This window comes from Ailuropoda melanoleuca, chromosome 8 (genome assembly GCF_002007445.2).
Source record: "Ailuropoda melanoleuca isolate Jingjing chromosome 8, ASM200744v2, whole genome shotgun sequence".
NCBI lineage: Eukaryota > Metazoa > Chordata > Mammalia > Carnivora > Ursidae > Ailuropoda > Ailuropoda melanoleuca.
In genome coordinates, this window is record NC_048225.1 from 56,071,361 (window position 1) to 56,094,492 (window position 23,132).

The 23,132-nt window shown below is 50.3% G+C and overlaps 3 protein-coding genes across 5 annotated transcripts; 1 reads left to right on the top strand and 2 right to left on the bottom strand.

Annotated features, from left to right (window-relative positions):
* Positions 1-333: 333 nt before the first annotated feature.
* On the bottom strand, positions 334-22,985 carry LRTOMT (leucine rich transmembrane and O-methyltransferase domain containing). Of its 2 annotated transcripts, NM_001282046.1 has the most exons (10): positions 22,915-22,985; positions 18,478-18,560; positions 17,707-17,844; positions 13,394-13,599; positions 12,316-12,464; positions 7,142-7,149; positions 4,053-4,110; positions 2,944-3,218; positions 1,450-1,646; positions 640-960 (listed from the first exon to the last, which is right to left on the bottom strand). In NM_001282046.1, exons 8-10 carry the CDS (start codon positions 3,200-3,202, stop codon positions 640-642), a joined length of 777 nt encoding a protein of 258 aa, NP_001268975.1. In that variant the 5' UTR covers positions 3,203-3,218; positions 4,053-4,110; positions 7,142-7,149; positions 12,316-12,464; positions 13,394-13,599; positions 17,707-17,844; positions 18,478-18,560; positions 22,915-22,985. The 2 variants fall into 2 exon arrangements, with proteins under 2 accessions (XP_034521468.1, NP_001268975.1); XM_034665577.1 differs by lacking the exons at positions 7,142-7,149; positions 12,316-12,464; positions 13,394-13,599; ... (1 more) ...; positions 18,478-18,560; positions 22,915-22,985 and having other exon boundaries at positions 334-960; positions 4,053-4,662.
* Positions 5,582-11,084, top strand: LAMTOR1 (late endosomal/lysosomal adaptor, MAPK and MTOR activator 1). Its single transcript, XM_002927983.4, has 5 exons — positions 5,582-5,757; positions 9,146-9,291; positions 9,542-9,619; positions 9,977-10,103; positions 10,453-11,084. The coding sequence occupies exons 1-5, from the start codon at positions 5,716-5,718 to the stop codon at positions 10,543-10,545; spliced, it is 486 nt and encodes a 161-aa protein (XP_002928029.1). The 5' UTR covers positions 5,582-5,715; the 3' UTR covers positions 10,546-11,084.
* LOC109491003 (leucine-rich repeat-containing protein 51) lies at positions 11,837-23,131 on the bottom strand. 2 transcript variants are annotated; one of them, XM_034666429.1, is made up of 6 exons: positions 22,915-23,131; positions 18,478-18,560; positions 17,707-17,844; positions 13,394-13,599; positions 12,316-12,464; positions 11,837-12,050 (listed from the first exon to the last, which is right to left on the bottom strand). In XM_034666429.1, exons 3-6 carry the CDS (start codon positions 17,786-17,788, stop codon positions 11,909-11,911), a joined length of 579 nt encoding a protein of 192 aa, XP_034522320.1. In that variant the 5' UTR covers positions 17,789-17,844; positions 18,478-18,560; positions 22,915-23,131; the 3' UTR covers positions 11,837-11,908. The 2 variants fall into 2 exon arrangements, with proteins under 2 accessions (XP_034522320.1, XP_019664296.1); XM_019808737.2 differs by lacking the exon at positions 17,707-17,844.
* Position 23,132: the final 1 nt, after the last annotated feature.

Genomic DNA, 23,132 nt, shown 5'->3' on the forward strand with positions numbered 1-23,132 from the left:
TTCCCTATTTGTTGGTGGGGCCCAGAGGAATCCAGCATCTTTTCTTGAGCTTCAGGGAGAGGGCACACGGGACTTCAGGCAAGCCTACCTGACCATGCGGTCCAGGGCCAAGGAAGGCCACGGTGGCCCTGGCCCTGGGCCCAGGCTCCATTACCATTTTCTCTGGCCCAGCTTATACTCATACATTCCTTCAGAGCCTCTCTGTTTCCTCTGATCCCACCTGGAACTGCATTGGCTGGGGGAGGGCAGGCTTTCTGAGGCCCAGAGCTGGGAGGCCCCTGCTGCTCTTCCAGCCAGCTTCCTTGGTTTTAAGAAAGCAGATTAAATCTCAGAGCAGCATAAGGACTCCTTTGGAGTCACCCAGAAAATCAGTGATAGAGTTGGGATTGGGAGCTCAGGGCTCTTGCCTGTTAATCCATGACTCTCTGGAAGGAGAGGGGCTAGTGGGACCAAGCAATCTGACAGAACTTGATGTCTGAATCAGTGTGGAATGGGAGTAGGGCAAAGGTGGGAGGACAGCCTCTCCCCATCCTGAGCCCAGCATGTGTCAGGCCACAACCAGGGAGGGGAGGGGATGTTCTGAGGTCCTTGTTTGGGTGGGGGTGGAGGGGGCAGCAGTATGTATCCTAGGGCTGGACCTCAGCCAGGTCCTGCATAAGTGAGCTGGGCTATGCCGTCCTTGATGGCAGGGAAGTCTGGGAGGCCAGTGTGGTGGAGGCGGCAGCGGTAGCGGCCACAGTTCTTGGCATACTGTAGGAAGCGAGGTGCACCAGGGAAGAGCACGTGGTCAGCCAACACAGTGGCACCAGCTGGCAGCAGGGCATGGGCCTCCAGCAGCTGCAGGTCTCGCAGGTAACATCGGGGCCGGTGTGCCAGGAGCACCAAGTCTGCCCGACTCAGCTGGTACTGGGTTCGTAGGCGTGGGATCACCTCCTCTGAGCTACTCACGATGAGCTCCACCTGTGGGGGTGGGAGGAGCTGGAGGTGAGGGTGGAGGGACTGTTCTCCCACACCAGACTCCCACAGAATCTGGCTTTCTTTATGCCAGGTCCTGGCCTAGGTCCCCACGAATGTTCTCACATTTCCTCTGTCCTGAGAACAGACCCAAGAGGTCAACATCAGTATTGTGATTTCCATTCTGCCAGTGATGAAGCTGAGATTCAGAGAATAAATGCTTTGCGCAAGATCATAAAGCTCACAAGAGGTAGGGTTTGGACCCAGATTTACTGGGCTCCAGAGACCTTCCTCTTAACTGCTCCTTTGTTATCCAGCAGCAAATACAAGCAATGACTTGGAACAGGACAGGAGTTCACGCATCACCCAGGGTCACAGTCCCCTCTGTGGAGCTGCTGCCTTCTCCTAGGTGGGATTTCCTCACTGGGGAGGCCTGGCTAGGGCAAGGCTGGGGGTGGAAGGGAAGAGACAAGGGTTGGGGAGGTGGGGGCTGACCGTGCGCTCGTCGAACCCAGCCAGGCGGATGAGTTTTTCAGCCACTGCTGCTGTGCGTGGGTCCCACTCCACAGTGAGAAGGCGGCCCCCGGCGGGCAGGGCACAGGCAATAAGCAATGTGGAGTACCCGCAGTGGGTGCCCAGCTCCAGCACGCAAGCAGGGGCCTTCTCCTCCACCAGCCGCATCAGAATCTGACCTGGGGGGAAGATGGCTGTTGCAGCAGATGTGGGAGACGGATTGCAGGGCCCCTGATAGAAAGGGATCTCAAATGCCCACCTACCTCACTGCAACCCCCAACCAGCTGGGGTCTTCTCTCTTGGACTACAATTCCAGCTGCCCCGCTGGTCCCCCTGCCCCTCCAGGCTTGCCTCCTTCATTCTCATCTTCATACTTGCCATTAGGCATCTTTCCAACAAACAGACCTGATCCTGTTCCTTGGTTCCTATGATCCTCAAGGCCTTTGAGATTGAACTTGACATCCTCAGCCTGATATTCAGGACCTTCTTAGACCTGATCCTACCCAACATTTCCAGTTCTTCCCATCTGTAGCCTGTATCACAGCCCTCCCAAACACTGTGCCCAGAGTCAACCAAGTCAATGCTGGCCCATTCCATCAGCTGCATTGGTATACGTGGCTGGCTTTGCCCCTTCCCACCTGTCTTTATCTGCTTGGCCAAGCTGGAAGCACTTCTAGGCCTGTGTACGTGTTGTTTCCTCCAGGAGGGCTCAAGTAGAAACAACCACCAGGCTTCTGAGAGACCTTTGCTAGAACTTCCAGTTTCATTCCCCCTTGTTTTATTCATCGAATAGCTTTTTTTAAAAAAGATTTTATTTATTTATTCGACAGAGAGATAGAGACAGCCAGCGAGAGAGAGAAAACAAGCAGGGGGAGTGGGAGAGGAAGAAGCAGGCTCATAGCGGAGGAGCCTGATGTGGTGCTGGATCCCAGAACGCCGGGATCACGCCCTGAGCCGAAGGCAGACGCTTAACCACTGTGCCACCCAGGCGCCCCTATTCATTGAATATCTTTCTAACCTTGGAATTTGAAAAATTTCTTCAGACTCTAAAAGCACTTGTGCCAGGAGCTGGGACTCAGACAAAGTCAGGCAACTACCCTGAATGGGATGTGGAAGCCTCCACAGTGGGGGTGGGGGAGATACTTAGCACAGGTAATTGCAAAGTTATGGGTTATATGCTGAGATGGTTGTCCCCTTTGTATTATGTCCCCTTTGAGGCCAGCATCTGTGGCTGATTCATCTGTGTGGCCTCTGCTCCTTTTCCCAGCCAGCACCTAGTACAGGCGTAGTATACAAGCGAGGCAATAAGTGTTTGCTAGATGAATGAATAACTTTGCCTAGCACCCTCATTTGCAGAGGAGAAAAAAGAGACCCAGAGAGGATCAGGAATTTGCCCAATGCATCCAGTAGGCAGTGGCATATCCCAGACCTTCCTTACCACCGTGGGGGTGCTTCCTGGAGCAGAAGGCTACTGACCTTTGACAGGCCCCATGTGGCCCAGGTACTCGCAGTGGCTGCTCCAATGGTCCAGGGTGGTGAGGATGTGACTGGGGTCTCCAGGCAGGGCATGGGTGAGCACATAGCTGAAGGCCCGCTCCTCAATCCGCAGTCCTGAAAGGCAGTCTCGGAGGCTCCGCAGCAAGACCATACGCACCAGCAGTCGGAAGTAATGCCGGTACCGCACCAGCAATGTCACCACCAGTGGCAGGAAGGCCAGTGCGATGGCAGGGGACATGGTCCCTGCCAGCGCCCTGGGGTGAAGGGAGACAGGGAGGGAAACCCACACCCACCATTGCTTGTCATTTGTGTTATCCCTGTATTTTACAACCCATAGCTCAGAAAGGCTGTTTTTTGTCCAGAGTCACACAGCAGAACTGGGATTTGAATCTGAATTGATCTGCTTCCAAACCCATGTACTTTCAAGGACTTCATGTTAGTCTATGTTCTGCACCCACCCCCAAACCACCTCTTCCCACTTCTGCCCCTTGGTCCTATCTTCACCTTCTTCCACCTGTTTCTCGTCATCTCTAGTCACCCCTCTGGACTGCTTTCTGCAGATCTCCTCTGAGATATTCTCTACCCTCCCTACCCTCTGCCTTGTCTTCTCTGACCCATTAATGTGGAGCAAAAGAGCACGGCTTTGTAGTCAGAAACCCCTTCAGGCCCTGTGTGCTGCCTCAGTAAAAGGCAATCAAAACTCTAGGATGAGATTTCTTCCCACCCCTCCATCTGGTCTTCCCTGAGGGTGGGAGGAGTCCTTGATTCTGTATCTCCTCTCCAGTCCTGTCGCCCCTCCCCAGCATTCACCCTTTCTATTCTCTCGGAATTCCTTTTACAAGTGTGTACACACACAGCACACAGTCCCCCCACTTGAGCCTCTTCTTCCAGGGCCCCTATGGAGGATAAATGCCTTCTCCTCCTGCGGGCCCTGGACCATCCTCCCTTTCCTCCAGATGTGCCCCTTGTGAGGCCCCGGTAATGGTGGGGACTAAAATTGAAAGTAAGAGTGTATAAATGGATGTGAGTAGGTAAGTGATAGTTTGAACTGGTGTGCTTGGGAACCCACACTAAAGAGCCCTGCTTACCTGCGCTGAAGGCTCCTGCTTGGAGAAGATCAGAGCATAGGACAGGAGGGGGGGGGCTCTTGGGGCCAGAGAACCCTGAGGCAGGCTGGACCTGCTCTCAATTATTGATGCGGAAGCTGCTGCTGTCACCGGAAACCTGCAGTTCAAGTTACTAGCTGCAGGAACAAGGTGGGGCTGACTCTTACCCTTCTGGAGCCCTGAAAAAATGTACAGAACTCCAGGGTCTTGATCTGAGGGGTAATAAGAGCTACTGGGTTTGGTGACCTCTTCTAACTCCTTGTATCAGGACATGGGACATGGTGTGAGCCAATGTGATGGGAGGCTATAATTTACTCAATTCAAAATTCAACTGACATTTTGTCTAAGCAAATGCCAGGGTGTGGGTCACAAAGGGGAGTCAGATCTTGTGCCCTTCTTCCAGGAAGTTTGGAGGAAGAGACTGATCCAGAAATGGAGAATAAAACAATGCAGTGCTCCACGGACACAAGGACTTTGGGCTATTTTGTGAATCGCTATGTATCTAGACAAAACAAAAAATGTATAGCACAACACAGACACTCAGTAATTTTTGATTTGATAAGTGAAGGAATTGACATGGGTAGGGATTAAGCACAGGGAGCTGGAGATGCCCAAATAATGGGATCGAAGATGGCAATCAGATTACTGTTTGTAGTGAGGCTTGAAGACAGAAGACAAACCTGGTGGGGAGACAGTGTACCAGACTACATGTGGGAAGTCCAGGAGGTCAGTCAGGAAACTGCAAATATTTTCTTATGGCTGGTGAGGCATCACTCCAATCCCTGCACTACCACCACCGTCACTACCAGCCCCCATGACCCAGATGCTGGAATGGGAGACAGGTGAGAGGCCCTGCAAGATCTTGAACGACAGACTTGGACCTGTGTTCAGCGTCCAAGGGAAGATATGGGATGGTTCTAAGAAAAGAGCATTGTGTGTTAGATTACTATGGTTGCTGCAAACAGACCAGCAAGATTGAAGAGAAATGCGTTAGGGCAAAGCTTGTGAGGTGGTCTCTATCTCTTCCAGGATTAAGCTCTGCTCCGCTTTGGTTTGCGCATGAATAAGGGCTTTTCTTCCAGTAAGTCTCCGATCCCCAGTCCAGGCTGAGCTCCGTTGGGCGCCTATGTGTCCTCCGACTGGGGGCTGGGCATCTGTGTCCAGTGTTTGTACACACAGACTTGTGTGCTCTAGGAGCGTAGAACCTCAATCCCACTCGCCCCTCGCATAGCATTTAACAGCAAATCATGATGGCATTTGGTACAAGTTCACTCACTGGCCCAGAAAGGTACCCTGGCAGCCACGCGACCATATAGTACGAGGACCTCTAGAGCCTGTGGAAGAAGACTCGAGCTCCAAAACTGGGCGCAGACTGCAGTCATGTGATTCACCCCTCCCTGTCATCGCATCACGTGTCTCTCGGTTTCTCAAGCGAGGTGAGGCTTCCCATTGGTTGGCTATGATCACGCGGTGGAGGCGGGGCCGGAAGCCGGGGTTGCTGCGGCAGCGGCCCTGCTCTGGGAAGGGATAGGCGGGGAGGCGGGTAGATCTTGCTGGATGCAGCCACGGGTCATGTGACCGGAAGGGCTCCCGACGGACGCCGTCCCTCCTCGGCGCGGCCTGAGTGCCCGGCCCGACCCCGGCCATGGGGTGCTGCTACAGCAGCGAGAACGAGGACTCGGACCAGGTGCGGCCGCGGCGGGCGAGGCTCGGGAATGAGGGTTGAGAGACTGGGTCGTGGGGCCCAGAAGAAAACCTGCAGAAGAGCGGGAATGCGGGGCTCATATAGTACGGAGGCCGGGAGGGGACAGATTACAGAGGGGACGTCCGGCCGGGCTCCTACCCCTGTTAAAGCCCCAGCTTTCTCTACAGTCTCCGCATTGGGGTGTGCAGGCAGACGACTGTCCCGCTCGCTCCCACCCCTTTCATCTTATCCTACCCTTAAACTTTTATAGCTTTAGGATCCTCAGTCTAGGTCTGGGAAACACTGTCTTTCCAGCTTCCTGTGCTTTTTCTGCGCTTGTATGAGCGGGCTTTGTGAATCCATTCTAGAGACGGGTAAACTGAGGCTCAGAGTTCGTTTGTCCTGACGTGAATCAGGAATTTGTGTATGCTGTCAGCCCCTGGGGTTGGAGAAGGAAGGTCACTGCTGGTTTGGGGTCAGAGAAGGCCTCTGGAAGTAGGTGGCATTTGAGTTGACCAGTGAAGAATTTAATAGAGACAATGAGGACATAGAGACGTGTGAGAAGTTGTTTGGGAAGCTACAAAGTGGGTTTCCACCTTGGCTGGATTGTATTAGAGAGACGGGATGGGGAGCTCAGTTTGGCCTGCCTCAGTGCAGTTTTTGCTTGGGGCTTGAAGGTTACTTCAGCTAGAGGGGTGCCTGTCCTGGGAATTTGACTGTAGATCTGATCCTGTTGCACAACGGATTAGGCTGAGAAACCTGTGCAGTTTTAAATTCTCCCTCTTCCCCTTGGTGCATTCTCACTTCTCCCCACACCTTAAACCCTGCCTGCCTGCTTGATCTCCTTTTAGGAGTGGGGAGACCTTCGTGAGGATGAAGTCTCAAGCTCTTGGCCACTCACCTTTTTGATTGTCTCTAAGTCTGGATTGTACATTTCAAGACGTTCTAGACAAAGACACGATAGAAAGATTTCAGCAAGTAGCTTACAGTGTGGTGGGGAAGATGGTCCCAGAAATGGATTCTGTTACTGGTATTTGGGAAGTAGGTCCTTCCCCAGTGACTCACATGAACCTATTTTGGATTAAGGACTTAAGGTTAGGAAAATGTATTTGTATGAGAGGCATGAGTGGCTCCTGGGCCTCATTAATTTCCCAAACACTCAATGAACACATACTCTTATTTCTTATGCCTTATGTTAGGCATACCTCCTGCCCACTACCCCTCACTTCATCCCAGGTTCCTAGAGAAGACAGTATTCCTGCCTACTGGGAAAACTGTGGCATAGTTGGAAATTGTCCCCAAAAGATTAATACAGACTCTTGCAAGGAATGAGTCAAGAAGGGTTAGTGCCTTCTAAGAAAGGATACCAGCTTCTTGTTGGGAGAACTGGGCTTGCTGCTCTCCTGAATTTCAGCTGCTTGATGGGCTCTCACTTCTGTTTCTAACCCCTAGAATGGTGCTCGATCACTGTTGGGTGATTTAAGGCTTCATGTGGCAAAAGTCTCTGCCATACCATTCACTATTTCAGAGTCCCCCTCTCAGTTCTTGGACACGCCCCTTTCCCACTCTCATCTCTGCTCCTTTATTTTAATTAAAAAATTGTATGACTCATTTTTCAAAGGCCTTTATAGTTCTTTCATTTGATTTTTGCCAAACGTTTGTCATATAGGCACAGGTTATGTATTTAAAGGCAAGAAAAAGTTTAGAGAGACTAAGTGACTTAGCCAAGGATACAGAGCTGAGTAGGGCCTTAGCTGTGGTGTCTTGATATCAAGCCATGTGCTTTATCCATTGGGCCAAGCTGTCTCTCGGCTGTGCCCATAGACCAGGTGGCTAGTAATGGGCAGGCCACATATATGTGTGTGTGCTACGGTAGACAGTGAAATCCTGACTCCTGGGTTGACACTGACTCAGGGACAGACCTTGGTGTGAAAAACCTCCTCCATGCTGCACGTGGCCTTTTGAGGGTGGGGCGACGTTATTTGTCCGCTCTGATGTGGGTAGCCTGGCCTCTTCTGGGAGTCTAGGTCTCAGGAAAACACCCTTGTTCTTGAAGAACCCCTGATGGGGGGGGAAACTGCCCCGTCCTGCAGGAAGATCTGTCTCAAGTAGGGCTGGGGGAAGGATGACACACAGGAAGCAAACTCAGGGTTCATTATGGAGCCAGCTTTCCTTTGAGATAGTTAGATCTTTGGCAAGCATTTTGTTTTTCTAGCCCTTTAATACTGAGCCTGTGTTTTAAGGAGGAGGGGCTGTGTCAAGGAGTTGGGAGGTGATAGGGCAGAATCCCGCTGCTCCTGTGTCATGGTTTTGGGAAGTGGGAACACTTGGGCAACCTAGGCTTGAGAAGGAAGAGTATTGTGAAAAGGCTGGGCCTGCCTAGGGTGGGGCAGGCGGGCAGGGGGAAGTGGCCCTCTGTAAGGAGCGTTGTGGAGTTGTGGCCAGGCCACGAGCCCACAGTGGGAACGTCTGTGGTAGGAACTGAGAGCGGCCTGGAGTGGAGCACTGGTGGTCTGGCACTGCAGGTTGTGAGTCAGCATTAGGCAGGATGGGCCCCTTGTCCTTGGCTTTGTCCTGGGCACCCTTGCTCTTCACAGCTTGGATAGATACCCAGCAGGTTTGCTTACCCAATTTGTAGCTGACACAAAGCCAGCAGGGATTTGCAGCGGATAGGCTCAAGGCAGGGTCGTACCCAGAGAGATTGCAGTAGATAAGGACGAGGAGAAATACACACAGAATTGGAGGGACCAGGGAGACTTGGTCTGGCCCCAGGTTAGTTCCGGGGCTTGTGATCGTCAGCATAGGCTAGCAGTAACAGGACTACTGAAAATGAGCAAAACCCCAATACTAGAGGTGTGGTGGTGTGGTGACCAAAGGAGCAGCCCCACTGTCAGGTTGGGCTTCATCAGGCGCTCCAAGTTTGGTTCTGGGAGTCGTGTACAAAGAGAGCATCAGAGGAGAGTGAACACCTGAGATTATAAGGGACCTGCCCTCAAGAAGGGGGCACACTGGGACTGTGACTCAGAGGCTGGGACTCCTGCCCCGACATTATACGAGGAATAGACTTGTCTGGGGGATCAGGAGTGCCGTTCTTAGGCCCCTGACCTGCAGCAGCTCTAGAGCTGTTACTGAATACATGCTTTGTGCCTTTGTCCATCTTTTCAGGGCCTCTAGCACTGCTTGGTTCCACTTTGATTCATCCCAGACCACCAGCTCAGCTGAGCTCCCAGGGGCAGGCAGGATTGAGCCTTAGCTGACATTCCACACACTTAGCCACTTACGATATTTTTTGGTGCTTAAAGGTCAGAGCTGGGCTGAGAGAGGAGCCCAGGAAAGGCAGGTGTTGGACTAAAGGCTCCAGGGCTGACTTCTCCCCCACGGCCTCTCCTAGGACCGAGAGGAACGGAAGCTGCTGCTGGACCCTAGCAGCCCCCCTACCAAAGCCCTCAATGGAGCTGAGCCCAACTACCACAGCCTGCCTCCCACTCGCACAGATGAGCAGGCCCTGCTCTCCTCCATCCTTGCTAAGACAGCCAGGTGAGCACCACAGGACCAAGCCTGGGCAGAGCTTCTCCGTCCATGTTAAAGGATGGGATAGAGGGACTGGGCGCAGGACATGGGGGATGGGAAAAAGTCAGTGGCAAGAGGTGCCCCTGGGCCCAGCCCTGCTCCAGTGGGCAGGCAGGGACACTGGTGTCAGATAGCCCTGGAGTTGGCACTTGGCAGTGAATCCTGTGTGTCCCTCTTGAAGCACCTGTCATGTTCCCTCTGCCTCCTCTCCCCAAAGCAACATCATTGACGTGTCTGCTGCGGACTCCCAGGGCATGGAGCAGCATGAGTACATGGACCGGGCAAGGCAGTACAGGTGAGACCTGGCCAGCTTCGGCCGCCCCCCTACCCCAGCTACTTGGGTTCCTCTCTGCCCCTCCATCCCTTATCTAGCTTTGGAGCCTGAGCCCCAGTCCAGGCTTGTTGTTTGGGTGCAGCCCCGGAGACTGACAACAGATCTCTCTGGTACCACAGCAGACGTTCATGTCAGCCCTGTTTGCCCTGTGGCCCTCAGGAGTGCGGAGGCTGAGGGAGGTGGGCCTGGAGCGAGTTTGTGGTGAACGGAGGTGTCCATCACCCTGCTTCTCTGGCCTGAGGGAGCGAGGCTTGCTGGGGCTGGGCTGCGCAGAGCAGACTGGCCTGACCGCCCACCCCCATCCGTCCTCTTGGCCAGCACCCGCTTGGCTGTGCTGAGCAGCAGCCTGACCCACTGGAAGAAGCTGCCGCCGCTGCCATCCCTCACCAGCCAGCCCCACCAAGTGCTGGCCAGCGAGCCCGTCCCCTTCTCCGACTTGCAGCAGGTGAGCCACCCCTGGGCCCACCCCTGCCTGCCCTTCCCTCACGCCCCCGGCTGTGGCAGAGGGTTCACCCTCTCTGTCTCAGAGGCGGTAGGGAAATGGAGTTAGGGAGCTTGGTAGCTCGAGTGCCGCATTCACTGTCACCTCTCATACTTTGTATCTTCTCCTTTCCACCTTTATTCTCTTTCTCCCCTTTGTTCTTTGGCATCTTTCCCATCCCTGCCTTTCTCTTTGGCTTCCTGTCCCCCACCGCCCCCTCCTCTCTCGCCACCCAATCCCTCTCCCCGGCTTTCTGGATCTCCCTTCTCACTGGCTCTATCTCTTCCTTTCGTCCCTGGCCCCTCTGTCTCAGGTCTCCAGGATAGCTGCTTATGCCTACAGTGCACTTTCTCAGATCCGAGTGGACGCAAAAGAGGAGCTGGTTGTACAGTTTGGGATCCCATGAAGAGAGGGATCCTTGGACAGCTCTTCTCCTCTCTTCACCCCGTCTCCACCCTGCCTCCCCTGGCCCCCAGCCTCACTGCGGCTCACACAGTACCCTAACCTGCTACTAATCACAGAGAAGAGTGTGGAGGAGGAGAAGAGTGAGGCTGGAAGCCTGAGCAAGTGAGGATGGAGCAAGGGAGGGCAGAACCATTTGGGACTGGCATTCAAAGCCCTGGCCAGGGATGGGGTGGGGGTCAAAGGTTAGGGCCTAGTAGGTCTTCACTGTCACTGGGAAGGTGGAGGTACCACTGTGAGGGTGATCTCTAGGGGGCCTGTGGAGGCGCCCTTCCCACCCTTTCTCTTGGCCTCACTCCTGTCCCCCTCTCCCCAATTTGGTGCTCACATGCACCTTACTAGGGTTTGTGACCAGGGTCTGGGCGAGCTTGAATTTGAATGAATTGAGTTTGTATTTCTAGCACCCTGGGTTTTTACATGTTTGGGGTCTTGGGGTTTTGTTTTGGTTTGTCGCCCTCGATAAAGGAAGTGTATTCATCTGTGTGCTGGTTGCAGCCCCTCTGTCCTGATCACCACCCTAGTACTACTACTGGTCTGTGAGCAGCGAGATGGGGGAGGGGCATGGAGGGGTATGTCTTCCAGGAGCATTGAGAGGAATCCAGGTGATAAGGGTTCAGGGTTCCCAGGTCTTAGCTGGAACTTGGCCTGGGCTAACCTCAGATTGGATAAGACTGCTTGTCCCTTCTCCAGTGATGGGAATACTGTCAAAGCTGAACAAACTTGAATCCGAGGCAGCTGTCACTGTTGGGGCCCCTGCCTCAGGTTCATTGGAATTACCAGCAAGCCCAGGGTCGGGGGGTAAAGGCAGTCCAAGGATACTTGATATGGAGCCAGCAAGCCACTGTTTTCAAGCAGAAGATTCTTTTTATCAAATGAAATCTCAAGCAGAACACCAGCATATAAAACAGTGGAACTACTCTGATCTGACTGAAGTGTGTGTGGGGGGGGATTCAGAGATCACAGCCTGTCATCTTCTCTGAGGCATCTCCACAGAAACCTGGCGCTCTGTGAAGCAGCTCTAACCCCAGGAGTATCTGAATTGAAGAGTAAAAAAAAGGGCCCAGAGAGTTTAGGTAAGTTTCTCAAGGCCATACAGTAAACCAGGTCCCCTGCGTTCCAGGCCAATAGGCCTTTCCCTCTACTGCCTCCCTCTTTCGGCGAAGTAAGATTGGAGCTACTGACAATTGCCTGAGTCAGACGACATTTTTACGTGGCACAGATGACTTCACATCTGCTCAACTGCTCAAATCGTTTATTGTTAAACCAAACATCCTCTGGCCTTTAGGACTGCCGGTGCCCTGGGAACCTCAGAGTGCATTCTGCTTGATCCGGACCTTCTTGGGCTTGATGTTCATGCGTTTCCACACTTCAGCTGTGGCACGGTCTGCTTTGGTGACTCCACTGAAGTCGAATGTGGTGATACGTGGCAGGGTGCACAGCACATATTGCCTGTGGGGAAGACTTGGGGTGGGGGCCAGCCCCCCACCAGAACCTCCTTCCCCCTCCACCAGTTGCTGCTATCTCCCCTAACTGCAGGGAATGGAGGGACCTAAGTATAATTTGGGGGAGACAGTTTCCCCTGATTGATAGTAAGACATGCCTAAAGGTCTCCAGTCCCTTCTCTGTCCCAGCTTCGCAGCACAATGGTGTTGGATTTCTTCTCTCTCCACCTCCTTTCCTCAGGGGAGCCCAGCTTCAGGGCCAGGGCACTTACCTATACCCCTTCTCTTCCTCTATGGGGTTCCCATGGAGTGTCAAGCTCCGGAGCCGTGGGAGGACAGCCAGCTTGTTGACCTCTCCCAGGCGCTGGATGCTGTTGCCATGGAGATAGAGTACACTGAGGTTGAAGAAAGTTGTCAGGACCTGTTGGGGGAAGGAAACCGAAAGCCAGGATGGACAGGGCCCTGGATCTGTGCTCAGGACTGACTTGTGGGCAAAGAAGGAAGAGTTTGGGAAACAACTTGCTTTCCAGTCTATGCCACCCCCCTGCAAGCCATTCTGGATAACTCCGACCTACTTTTCATTTAACTCCAAAGGGGTACAGGGGTATCTCATTGACATAGAGCTGTGATCTGAGGGGCGGGAGGTATCGGCCTGGGGTCTAGCACAGCCACTGACTTGCCAGATGACTGGGCTCTCCTGCTTACCCCTGAGCCTCAGTTGCCCCTACACTGAAGACTGTTTTAGCTTTGGTGATCTAAGATTCTTTCACAACAGGGGACAGGGATAGAGAGTATCACACTAGGTACAGAAGAGAAGCTTTCAAAATAGTTAAATTGAGATCACTGCAACCTGGGTAACAGTTTCCAACCCCTGCTCTGACTGCTTTTTCCCTCTGCTAGGGATCCTGGACAAGAAAGGGTCAGTTGTGTTTATTTCTTAAAACTTGAGTCTGAGTTCATGGAAAATAAGTGCTGTACTTTACCTACCTCTTACACAGAAGAGCTCAGCACAGGGCACAGTGGGTGCCTGATAACAAAAGCTGTTATGTTACTCCAGCCTGCTACGTGCCAGTTGGCTTTCATAATTCTCATTTAATCGTCACAGAACCTTTTATGTTTTGTGGGGGCACATGCTCCCCATTTTTCAGACAGGGAGGCTGACATTTTGAAAGGTTGGGTATCTTGCCAAAGATAGAGACAAACCTAGGATTTGAACCGACGTCTGTCTGAGCCCACAGCCACGTGCTGCCTCACTACTTCCTGGTTGATGGGTGGGAGGGAGAGAGGCCAGGGGCTGGACAAGGTGCTGTCAGGCCCACCCTGACTGGCCACTTAGGGCTGGGGACTCACAGGGTCAATGGAAGTCAGGTCGTTGAAGGACAGGTCGATCCAGGCCAGGTTCTCTGGATGCTCCAGCAGCAGTGAAACCACATGGCTGAAGTCTCTCAGGTCATTGAGGACATTGTTGTTCAGCCACAGGGCCTGGGTCAGTGACTTCCCTGACTTTGAGTGCCTTAGCGGTCGTAGCCCTGTCCGTGGCTCCTCGCTCGTCAGGTCTGAGGGGACAAAGTGAGATGTGGGTTATCATCTTTGCTTTTCTCTCTTAGGAGTGGGAAGGGACAGAGCTGGGAGGATTTATAGCCTAAGCTCTAGCTGGAGGGGCTGGCAGGACCATACCCTCATGCTTGAGTCTAGTGTGACTCTACCCACTGTCAGTTCAGGACCCCGTCACACAGGCCCCAGGAGTCCAAGTAAACTTGGACTAAGGGTCAAAGACTTCCCATCCCAAATTCTTGGTTTGAGTCACATAGTCCTCTCACGTCTGTCATATCATTGGGTTCTCTATATACCACCCCTGTTGGGGGCGGGGGAGGCAAAATCACTCCCACCTTACGGAAACTAAGAACTAGAATCATCAGGCTTGAACCAAGATGATTATAGCACAAAATCTAGAATTATCCTTTGGTAGAGCTATAGCATTCCCTTCCGTACAACACCCTCTGATGTCCTCTCTCTCGCATTACTGCTGAGCAACTGTATACGTGCCAGATATTGGATGTATAGTGGTAAACAAAATGGGAGATCGTCTGTGCCAAGCTCTGGATGAGTAACAGGGCAGGGATGAAGCGGATGTTTGTGCCTTGGAGGAGCTCATACAGGCAGGATGAAAACAAACTGGCAATGTGATAGCGATGGAATCATGAAGGACTCCTAGCTTAGTCTGGGAACTCAGGGAAGTTGAAACCTGAGACGGAGCTCAGTGGATTAGGAGACCTTAACCAAGCAGAGGGTGGAACCACACAAGCAGAGGCGTAGAGGTGTGAAATGGCGTGTATGCATGCACTGCACGAGGGGTGGCAAGGAGGAAAAAGCCAAGGAGCCTTGAGTGCCGGGCAGGGTATTTTGGTATTTTGGGCTTTATTCTGTAGGTGATGGGAAGTCACTGGAGGGTTTAAGCAAAGGAGATGATCCAAATCTTTCATTGCGGAAAGATCATTCTGAAGCTTTAGCGTGGAGATGTATTAAAGAGAGTGAGTGGGACTGGAAGACCAGCGGGGCTTTTTCAGTCATCCAAGCAAGACATGAGAGGGAGAGAAAATCAGCATGACTTCACAGTTGACTGGATGTAAAGGTAAAAGAATAATCAAGAGTGGTGCCCAGTTTCTTGTTTAGGGGACTGATAAGGAATTAGAAAAAGACAAACCAGGGTTGGAAAGGTGAGGAGTTCAGGCTTAGCCTTGGTGTGTGTCTGAGGTTCCTGTAACAAAAAGGTGGAGAACCAAGCAGGCAGTTGGATATGAAGCTCTGAAGCTCAGGAGTCGGACGAGAATCATTAGCAAAGAAGGTGTACAAGTTAGAGAAATAGAGGAGATTCTCCTTGGAGAGTGAGGGTAGAGAGGAGGGACAAGGAGGAAGGGAAGTCTATTAATAATGAGTAGTGAGGGAAAGACAGGGAGGGAGAACCACAAGAAGATAATTTCATAGATGCTCAGGGAGTCCATAGTTTATAGGAGTCAATTTCAGGGAAATAAGGACTGAAAAGTAATTTTGGCAACTCAAGCCCCTGGTGACCTCGGTGAAGGCTGTTCCAATGAAATGACAAGGGCCTGGGGACAGAAGCTAGATTGGACTGAGTTCAAGAGTGAACAGAAGGGTAAGGAAATCTAAGCAGGTAGTGTAAACAACACCCTCAGAAAGTTTGGCCAAGGAGGAGAAAGAATAGGGAAAACAGGGATGTTAACAAACCATCTGTGTAGACCCCCACACACTTTTTGACAGATGAGGTGGAGAGAGGATGGCCCCTGCCCAGACTCATAGTGGCAGAGCCAGAACCAGATACGAACTATGGCTGAAGGGACTATATTTTTCCTCTTGCCCCTAAGCCTCTCATTACTCGTCTAAAGCTGCCTGCAGGGAAGGAAGTGTTGAGGATTTGCTGAAACTGCCCAGCTGTCTTCACTCCCCTCAGCTCTTAACTGGACACACTTCCTCTCTCCCACCTCCACCCAGTGTTAACTTCCTCTCCTCAGCTGCAGGTCAGGCAGCGTCCACCAGATGGCCCTCGGCCTCAGTGCCTCAGTGAGCACGATCCACAGTCCGGCCGGAGGCTGCGGGGAGGTGGCAGAAGGGCGCGGGAGCAGGGTACTCCAGCTCACAAATAAACTCCTAATCCTCCCCCCCACCCCCACATATCCTGAGAACCCCCAATGAAATGACACAGCTGAGTAAAAGGGTTAAAATAAACCCACATACAGATTAGCACCCAGCCTGGTGAGGCAGCAGCTTGGGGAATGCCGCTAAGCATGGGCGGATCTCCGGCTCAGAAGTAGCCACTGGTGGGGCTGTGTTGCCTGAAACCTGAGGCACCCATCCGGGCGGCCGGTATCAAGAGTGGAATGGGGTATCCCATTGCTACGGGTTCTTGTTCCCTTCAGACTCCACCAGGGTACCGTGTTGCTTGAGGATTTGTTGAAGCTGCCTTGTTCAGAGTAGGCCAAGGCAGGTCTGGGCAATGGACCACAGAGATCAGTGCCCAAAGAACTGAGAAGTGTTTAGCCCCAGGAAGACCCAAGAAAATGTGATCCCATCTTCATATCTCTGGAGGGTTGCACACAGCTTTTCCATGTGTCTCTAGAGGGTGGGAGTTATTTTGATAATAACTTCCTCACATCATCCCTCACCCCATAATGGAAGGGGTTGGTAAGTGTGTCTCGTGTAGTGGACTCCCTTAACACTGTGGGTTCATGAGCAGAAGTTAGGGGACTATGGGTTGGATATGGTCTAAAGTCCCTGCCATTTCAGAATCTATAATCCATCAACTGATTACTTTAGCAAATAGTCTATCAAGTACCCCCAGACTCTTTCCACAAGCGCTGGGGAAACTGAGGGGACTGGCCTTTGGGGCTTGGATGTGCTTCTCCTGTTCTCCTCCTTACAAGACACAGCAAGGAGCACCATCCCTGCCTGGCATGTATATATAGACGTGTGCTTCCTAAATAGTACGTGCTCAGTAAATATTTAACCATTGAATGAAGGAGAGGGCATCTGTTTGGGCCATGGTTTGTGCTGCGGAGTTACCCATGGTTGTAGATTGTTTCTCCCCTCATTTTGAAGGTTCCACAGAGTGCAAAGCTCTATTTCCCTGCTCAGAGGTGGGAATTCCCAGGGTAGGCAGGAGCCTCACTTCCCTCATCTGTCACCTCAGCTGTCTTGTACAGGACCATTACAGCTAAAACCCTTGTGAAACAGACTACGTCAATCAGAAGGATGCTGTGCACGGTAAATAAAGATCATGGTAGGTGGGTGTGTGCTTCTGGGAGAATATGAGTTACCACTGTGGCTGGTGCAAACCCAGTAGTAGCCCAAACTCAAGCCAGGGCTAGTACCTCCTGGAAAACTGTTTGTCTTCTTCCTGAGCTTAAAAGTAGCCACCAGTTGCCAATGAGAGAAAACCAAATCCAGGTCCCGGGTCTGGTATATGTGGATACCAGCATGTGTTCTGTAAGAGCAGGAGGACTGTGCATTTATGAGAAGCCAGACAGCAAAAGCCAGGGACAGAACTTCCTTGGGAAGAAGCATATTCCTCTGAGAATATGATACTGCTGAGAGCCACCCTCTGTCCCTTCCTGAAGAGTATTTACAAAGACACTAGATAATAAAATGGGAATGAGCGTGGGCAGTGCTAGAACCTGCAAAAATTGTGGGTGATGATGGAATAAACTTGGATAGGACTGGAATGAGTATAAGATATTTATCAATAAATATTTAAACTGGTAACATGTCAGTTGTTAATAATGAGGCCCTGCATGTTTTACCAGTGATCAGAATAGGCTTGTGTCCTCAGAGGATATAGAGTTCTGCCTGTGTTTTCATTCATTTCTTCCTCTCTTCAGGTAAAAACAGGAGAATAAAACCATTGGCTGATAAACTGGTTTCCCACCTGACTTACTGCTGTAGCCTGGATTCTTTTGAAGATGATCAATTACCCCTTCCACTCCTGCCACCTCCTTACCCCCTACTCCTCTCAAAAAACAACAACAAAAAAATCTGCAAGCACACGGGGAGACTCTTTTTAGGCTCTTAAGCAGAAGACTGGTCTCTCCCTAGGGACCGTACCCAGCCTGTTGCCATGGTGAGTGGAGTGCTGTGCTCTGTGGGCTGACCTTGGATCACGTGGATGCTTCGGAAGGAGTAGTCAAGAGGGGGCTCTTGCACCGAAGTGTTCATATAGTTCTGTTTGCTCATAGCTCAGGCCATCATTTGTCAGGTGTAAGCATTGGCCCTGGGAGTCCGGGTGCAGCCTGGGGGCGATAGAGAAGGGCTGGTGTTCCAGGTACAAGGGGCTTAGGCTTCCAGGTATCCCCCAGAGCTCTGCACCCTTACTTTCTACCCTCCACCACTCCAGGCTTGCTTGGCTGCATTTCTGTTTTAAGATAGTAATCACCATCCCTTGCATTTGTAGGGTATTTCCTACTTCTCAGAGCACCTTTACATCCCTTAGAGCTCACTGATAGTTTTAACACCCATTTCTACTTTCCACACAAAGAAACTGAGACCCCAGGATGAAAGCACTTGCCCAGAGTTAAGCCAATGAGTCAGTGTGGACTGCAATCACAGACTCCTGAATCCTACTCTGAGGCCCTTTGTGCCACTCCACAGTAGTTACCATGGAGGCTGTCTTGGTACCTATACTCCCGTGACATCAACTGGGCTATTCTATTGCTTAACAAACCCCTGAGGGCCTGCATTGGATCTGATGTCTGACAGCCCTTTGCCAGTCTGACCCAGCTGGGGATTTGCTACCTTCTCTGCTCAGCTTGTCTGTCAGCACCATTTCCTTTCCGTCCAAAGACCCTACTTTCAGCCACATCCCAAATGTACTCCTACGTATATAAGCACATACACACAAAACCAGAGTCTACTCACTCACTCACCTGTCACCAATGCCTGAAACTCCACCATTAGGGATTCATTCCTTTGGGTTCAGGGATTGTTCCCTGTTAAAATGGAAATACCCCTGAGAGGGGTGAACACAACGTTATCAGTCATTTACAACATGGTGTGATTTGTCTTATCAGATCCTTTCCAATTTTTTAGCTCAAGTAAAGCAGAGAAATTTTCAAGAGACTGGGGAAAGCCACGAGAATACTACTCACCTGGGAAGAAGAAAGCTGAAAACACACTTTACCAAGGGGTTTTGTATGTGACAGATACAAACAAAAGACACACAGACTGACAAGGACGTCCCAGTCAACCTCCTCTTCCTCACTTCATCCACTCCTTTGCTTACTACTTCACCTGCTTTCCAAAAGGATTTGAGGTAGTTTATAACAATACACTCATAAAACAGGATAATTTATAGAACGGGGTTGTCCGACTGAAATATAATGAACACTGCAAAGGCGAGCCATATATATAATTTTTTTACATAAGTTACTTAAAATTTTCTAGTAGCTATAAAAAGAAAAGTCAAAGGAAACAGGTCAAGCTTAATATATTTTATTTAACCCAATATATCCAAAATAATATTCAACATATAATTGCTATTAGTAATTGAGATACTTGACACATCCCAGTTTGGACAAGCTACCTGTCAAGTGCTCAACAGCCACAGGTGACTAGTGGCTACCAGACTGACGGGGCAGATGTAGGAAATGGAAACATGGAAGAGAAAGATCAGAAGGCAGACTAAAGGAAGAGAAAGACCTGTACCATGGAATTAAGAACTGGCCTATGTTATCTCTAAAATTCCTGACAGCCACAGTAAAAAGGGAAACCTTAGGATATGCAGTTCTCATTTGATTCAAAGAAGTAAATAGATTATATGCAGAAAATGAAATCCACACATTTTCTTAAAATGAATTTCTCTTACAAAACCATGGACCTGATAGTTTATAATTCAGCTTAAGCTTAATACAGTTCGAATAATTTCCTTTTCTGGTGATTTAACGTGTAGAGGAATGGAAAGTGAATGTCTTCCTCTCAAAAAGCAGCAGTCTCAACTGAGCTTTGTGGAAGTGCCACCTTGAGTCACTTCACAGTTGAATTCTCTGTCAAATCAGGACTGGCCTGGTGGGCACAGATTGTTGATTAGGGAGACCTGCATCTTTTAGGTATCAAATATACAGACAACAAAGAACACAGGCTTTTCCGGAAATAGAGGAACCTGGCTGTGTTCTCACCTAGACAGAGAAGCTCATTCCACTAGAGCACCTACAACAGGTTTGATGCCTTTAAGCAAGATTGGATACTTTTCTCAAAGTCCTGTTTTGGGACCCGAGTTCTGCACCACTGGACATGGATTTTAGCTTAAAATATTTAAGGGCAGAATTTTACCATTAGTTTCCTTGACCATCAGAGAACCTAACTCAGTGCAGTTCGTAAGAACTTCTGACTTTGTGTGTCATCCCAGCTCCTGATGCATTTTTCTGGATAAGTTAGTATTAAAAATGGAACCCCCCAGTAGTTAGATAAATTTGCCAGTTGGAAACAGTTGTTACTCTTCTCCATTTAAATAGTAGCCCAGGCTGTGAGCTAGCACTGTGTCTTATTCATCATCTGACACAGAACCTGGCTTACAACAGGCACTCAAGAAATGTTTGTGGGAGGAATGAATGAGAAACTGCCAAATACAAGCCTTTCTGTTTTGCTAGTGTTGATGGTAAGCTGCTGTTTCTAACAATTGGCTCCCAGGTTCAGCTATTTCAGTCCACACCTCATTCACAGTAACAAACTCAATTCAATTCTGCAAACATTTATGGAGTGCCTGCTGCCCTGTTCCTGACCAGAAGGAATGAAGCCAAGATAACAAATAGAACCCTGTCTGTCATAGCACAGAAAGGCCTGCTAGGTTTCCATTTATTGTGGCACACCAACCTGCATCCAGTTCTAAGAAACAGCTGCCGGCTTAGTGAATCTGCTCATGTTTTAATACTCAGGCCTAGTGTACCCTCTTTGATGAAGCCTGTCTTTCCAGATAAAATTGATCAATGTGTTCTGTGGTAGATTGATTCCCTTGATTATTCCTCTTCCTGGTCTCCCAGGTATCTCTTTTGCCCTATAACTCTGTAGTTCCACTCTGATGCTGGGCTCAGTCTTATGACTTGCTTTGGCCAATGGGATGTTGGTAAACATGAAGCAAACAGAAAGCTTAAAGAGAGGGTTTGCCCTCTTGCTCTTTGCCTGTGCCAAGAGAAAATGGCTACCCTACTGGAGGGATGTGAGAAACATGTGCAGGCGAGATACGTGCAGAGAGCTAGTGTTCCCAGCTGAGGCCATCATAGACTAGCCAATAGCCAGCCTGCACCAAGTCAAGTTCAGGCTAGTCGCAGGTTCCTGCAGACGCATGAATGAGCCCAACCAAGACCAGAAGAAACATATAGCTGACTTAGAGACTTGGAAGCAATAATAAATACTTTTTAAGTCACTATGATTTTGGATGGCTTGTTAACCTATACATGCCCCTAGTGTACTTTGAACAAAATTTTATCACAGACTGTTTCCTCATCTGTAAAAGGGAGACAAACCTATCTTGAGAGTTATTGTATGTCCTGTGGCAGGTGCTAATAGTAATACACCGAAGCAATTGTATAGTTGTATTCTCTGTACTCATTTATTCCTCACCCCCCTTTTTAAGATTTATTTGAGAGAGAGTGCTTGCACATGTGAGTGTGGGGAGGGGCAGAGGGAGAGACCCCCTCAGTAGGGAGTCTGATGTGGGGTTTAATCCCATGACCCTGAGATCATGACCTGAGCTGAAATCAAGAGTCAGATGCTTAACCAATTGAGACACTCAGGCAAACCCCAACCCCCCCCCCCCACCATCTTAAAGTAGGCTCTATGCCCAGTAGGGGGCTTGAACTCATGACCCTGAGATCAAGAGTGGCACACTCTACTGACTGAACCAGCGAGGTACCCCTGTACTCACCCTTTTTTAATAACTGCAGACTATTGAATAGAATTTATGTGTATCCTACCTTATTAAGTTAATGTAACTTTAACCAATCCACATTGATGAAAATTTGTTTTCCATTTTTGGAAATTACTAACAATTGGAATTTGATTTATTGTTAGCCTATTTCTTCCCTCTCTCAAGTAAGTAGCAATATGATGGCACAGGAAGCTTTGAGGAATAATCAGATGAGATCTGATAGGAGACTGAATGGCCTGGCCTAGAGAGGGTTTGTTTATGGGCTACAGGTGGAAGAAAAATCAAAGAATGTCAAGAAAAGTTGGCCACATATAATCTACTGTATTCTGGGAGGTTATATTCTCAGCTGCCACAGGGAAGCCCAAGATTCAACCTAGCTGCTGTCCTGGGCAGTTCAACTACTCCTTGCAACAAGTCCTTAAGCTAGACAGGCTGTAAACTCAAGTTAGTGACTTGGCTGGAAGTTAGCAAACTGGGGTATGGTCCTAAGCTGTTACTGACTTGGTATGTGGCCTTGGGCACGTTGCTGCTCCTCTTTGGGTTTCAGTTTTCCAATCTGTAAAAGGGGGATAAATATCCTTGACTCAACAAAACTCAAACGAGAGACTGAATGTGAAGGTGCTGTGGTAAGTTGCCAAATGTAATCTGTCATGAAGACTGTAAAAGGAATCAAACTCCAACCACAGGGGCGCCTGGGTGGCACAGCGGTTAAGCGTCTGCCTTCGGCTCAGGGCGTGATCCCGGCGTTATGGGATAGCCCCACATCAGGCTCCTCAGCTATGAGCCTGCTTCTTCCTCTCCCGCTCCCCCTGCTTGTGTTCCCTCTCTCGCTGGCTGTCTCTATCTCTGTCGAATAAAAAAAATAAAATCTTAAAAAAAAAAAACAAACCTCTAACCACAGAGCTAGGAGAAACAGACCATAGGGGAGGTGTAGGGAGAAGAGGTAATTTAGGGGCAGGACCCCTAATGAGTGCGTGTGGGCAGATGCTGCTTGACTCTGAGGAGGCTGTACCCTGACAACTTCCTGCTTGAAAGAGACAAGTCAAGCCCCATACATCTACAGTATTAGAGCCCGTGATTTACTCTAATTCTACTCCCATGTCTTGAAGAGGTCTCAGTTCATCATCAGAGGAAAAAACAATCCATTTTCTGAGTGTTTCAGACCTCCCACTGTCAGGGATTTGAGGCATCCGTATTAGTGGGTCCCAGGTTTGTGATAGATGTTCTTAAGCGCCCCCAAATCCGTGTGGTTATGTATCTCGTCGCCCTTCCCTGCCCTCCCCTGGTCTATTCCGTATGGATGTTGTGTCTTGTTCATTGTGAAAGGGGGTAAGGGGTGTGCGGGGGGGTTCTCAGGTCCCCGAAAGGGAAATTCCTTAATCTCTCCATAGAGAGCGAATGGTCCCCTAGAACGAATTTCCTGTTTTCTCGCCCTACTCACCCGCAGTTGCTTTCCCTCCAGCCTCGGCGTCCCACTACCTCAGGGTTACTCAGCGTAACTCCATGGTAACTACTTTCACCACCGCATCCCGGCCACACACGGTAAGTGCTGCCGCGATGCCTACCGGGAGCTGTAGTTCGCCAGGAGCGGGGCTCCAAAGCCGCGAGATGTGCTGGGATTTGTAGTTTTCTTTGCTCTCAAGTCCAGGCCCGGAAATA

Excerpts from the sequence above, each read along its gene's own strand:
- LAMTOR1 (XM_002927983.4), top strand. The coding sequence starts at position 5,716 with ATGGGGTGCTGCTACAGCAGCGAGAACGAGGACTCGGACCAG. Across the intron at positions 5,758-9,145 it reads AGAACGAGGACTCGGACCAG|GACCGAGAGGAACGGAAGCT; the intron begins GTGCGGCCGCGG and ends GGCCTCTCCTAG. Across the intron at positions 9,620-9,976 it reads GACCGGGCAAGGCAGTACAG|CACCCGCTTGGCTGTGCTGA; the intron begins GTGAGACCTGGC and ends CCTCTTGGCCAG.
- LRTOMT (XM_034665577.1), bottom strand. The coding sequence starts at position 3,202 with ATGTCCCCTGCCATCGCACTGGCCTTCCTGCCACTGGTGGTGACATTG. Across the intron at positions 1,647-2,943 it reads CCACATGGGGCCTGTCAAAG|GTCAGATTCTGATGCGGCTG; the intron begins GTCAGTAGCCTT and ends TCTTCCCCCCAG. Across the intron at positions 961-1,449 it reads CTGGGTTCGACGAGCGCACG|GTGGAGCTCATCGTGAGTAG; the intron begins GTCAGCCCCCAC and ends CCACCCCCACAG.
- LOC109491003 (XM_034666429.1), bottom strand. The coding sequence starts at position 17,788 with ATGAGCAAACAGAACTATATGAACACTTCGGTGCAAGAGCCCCCTCTT. Across the intron at positions 13,600-17,706 it reads AAGCATCCACGTGATCCAAG|ACCTGACGAGCGAGGAGCCA; the intron begins GTCAGCCCACAG and ends TTGTCCCCTCAG. Across the intron at positions 12,465-13,393 it reads ACCTGACTTCCATTGACCCT|GTCCTGACAACTTTCTTCAA; the intron begins GTGAGTCCCCAG and ends TTCCCCCAACAG.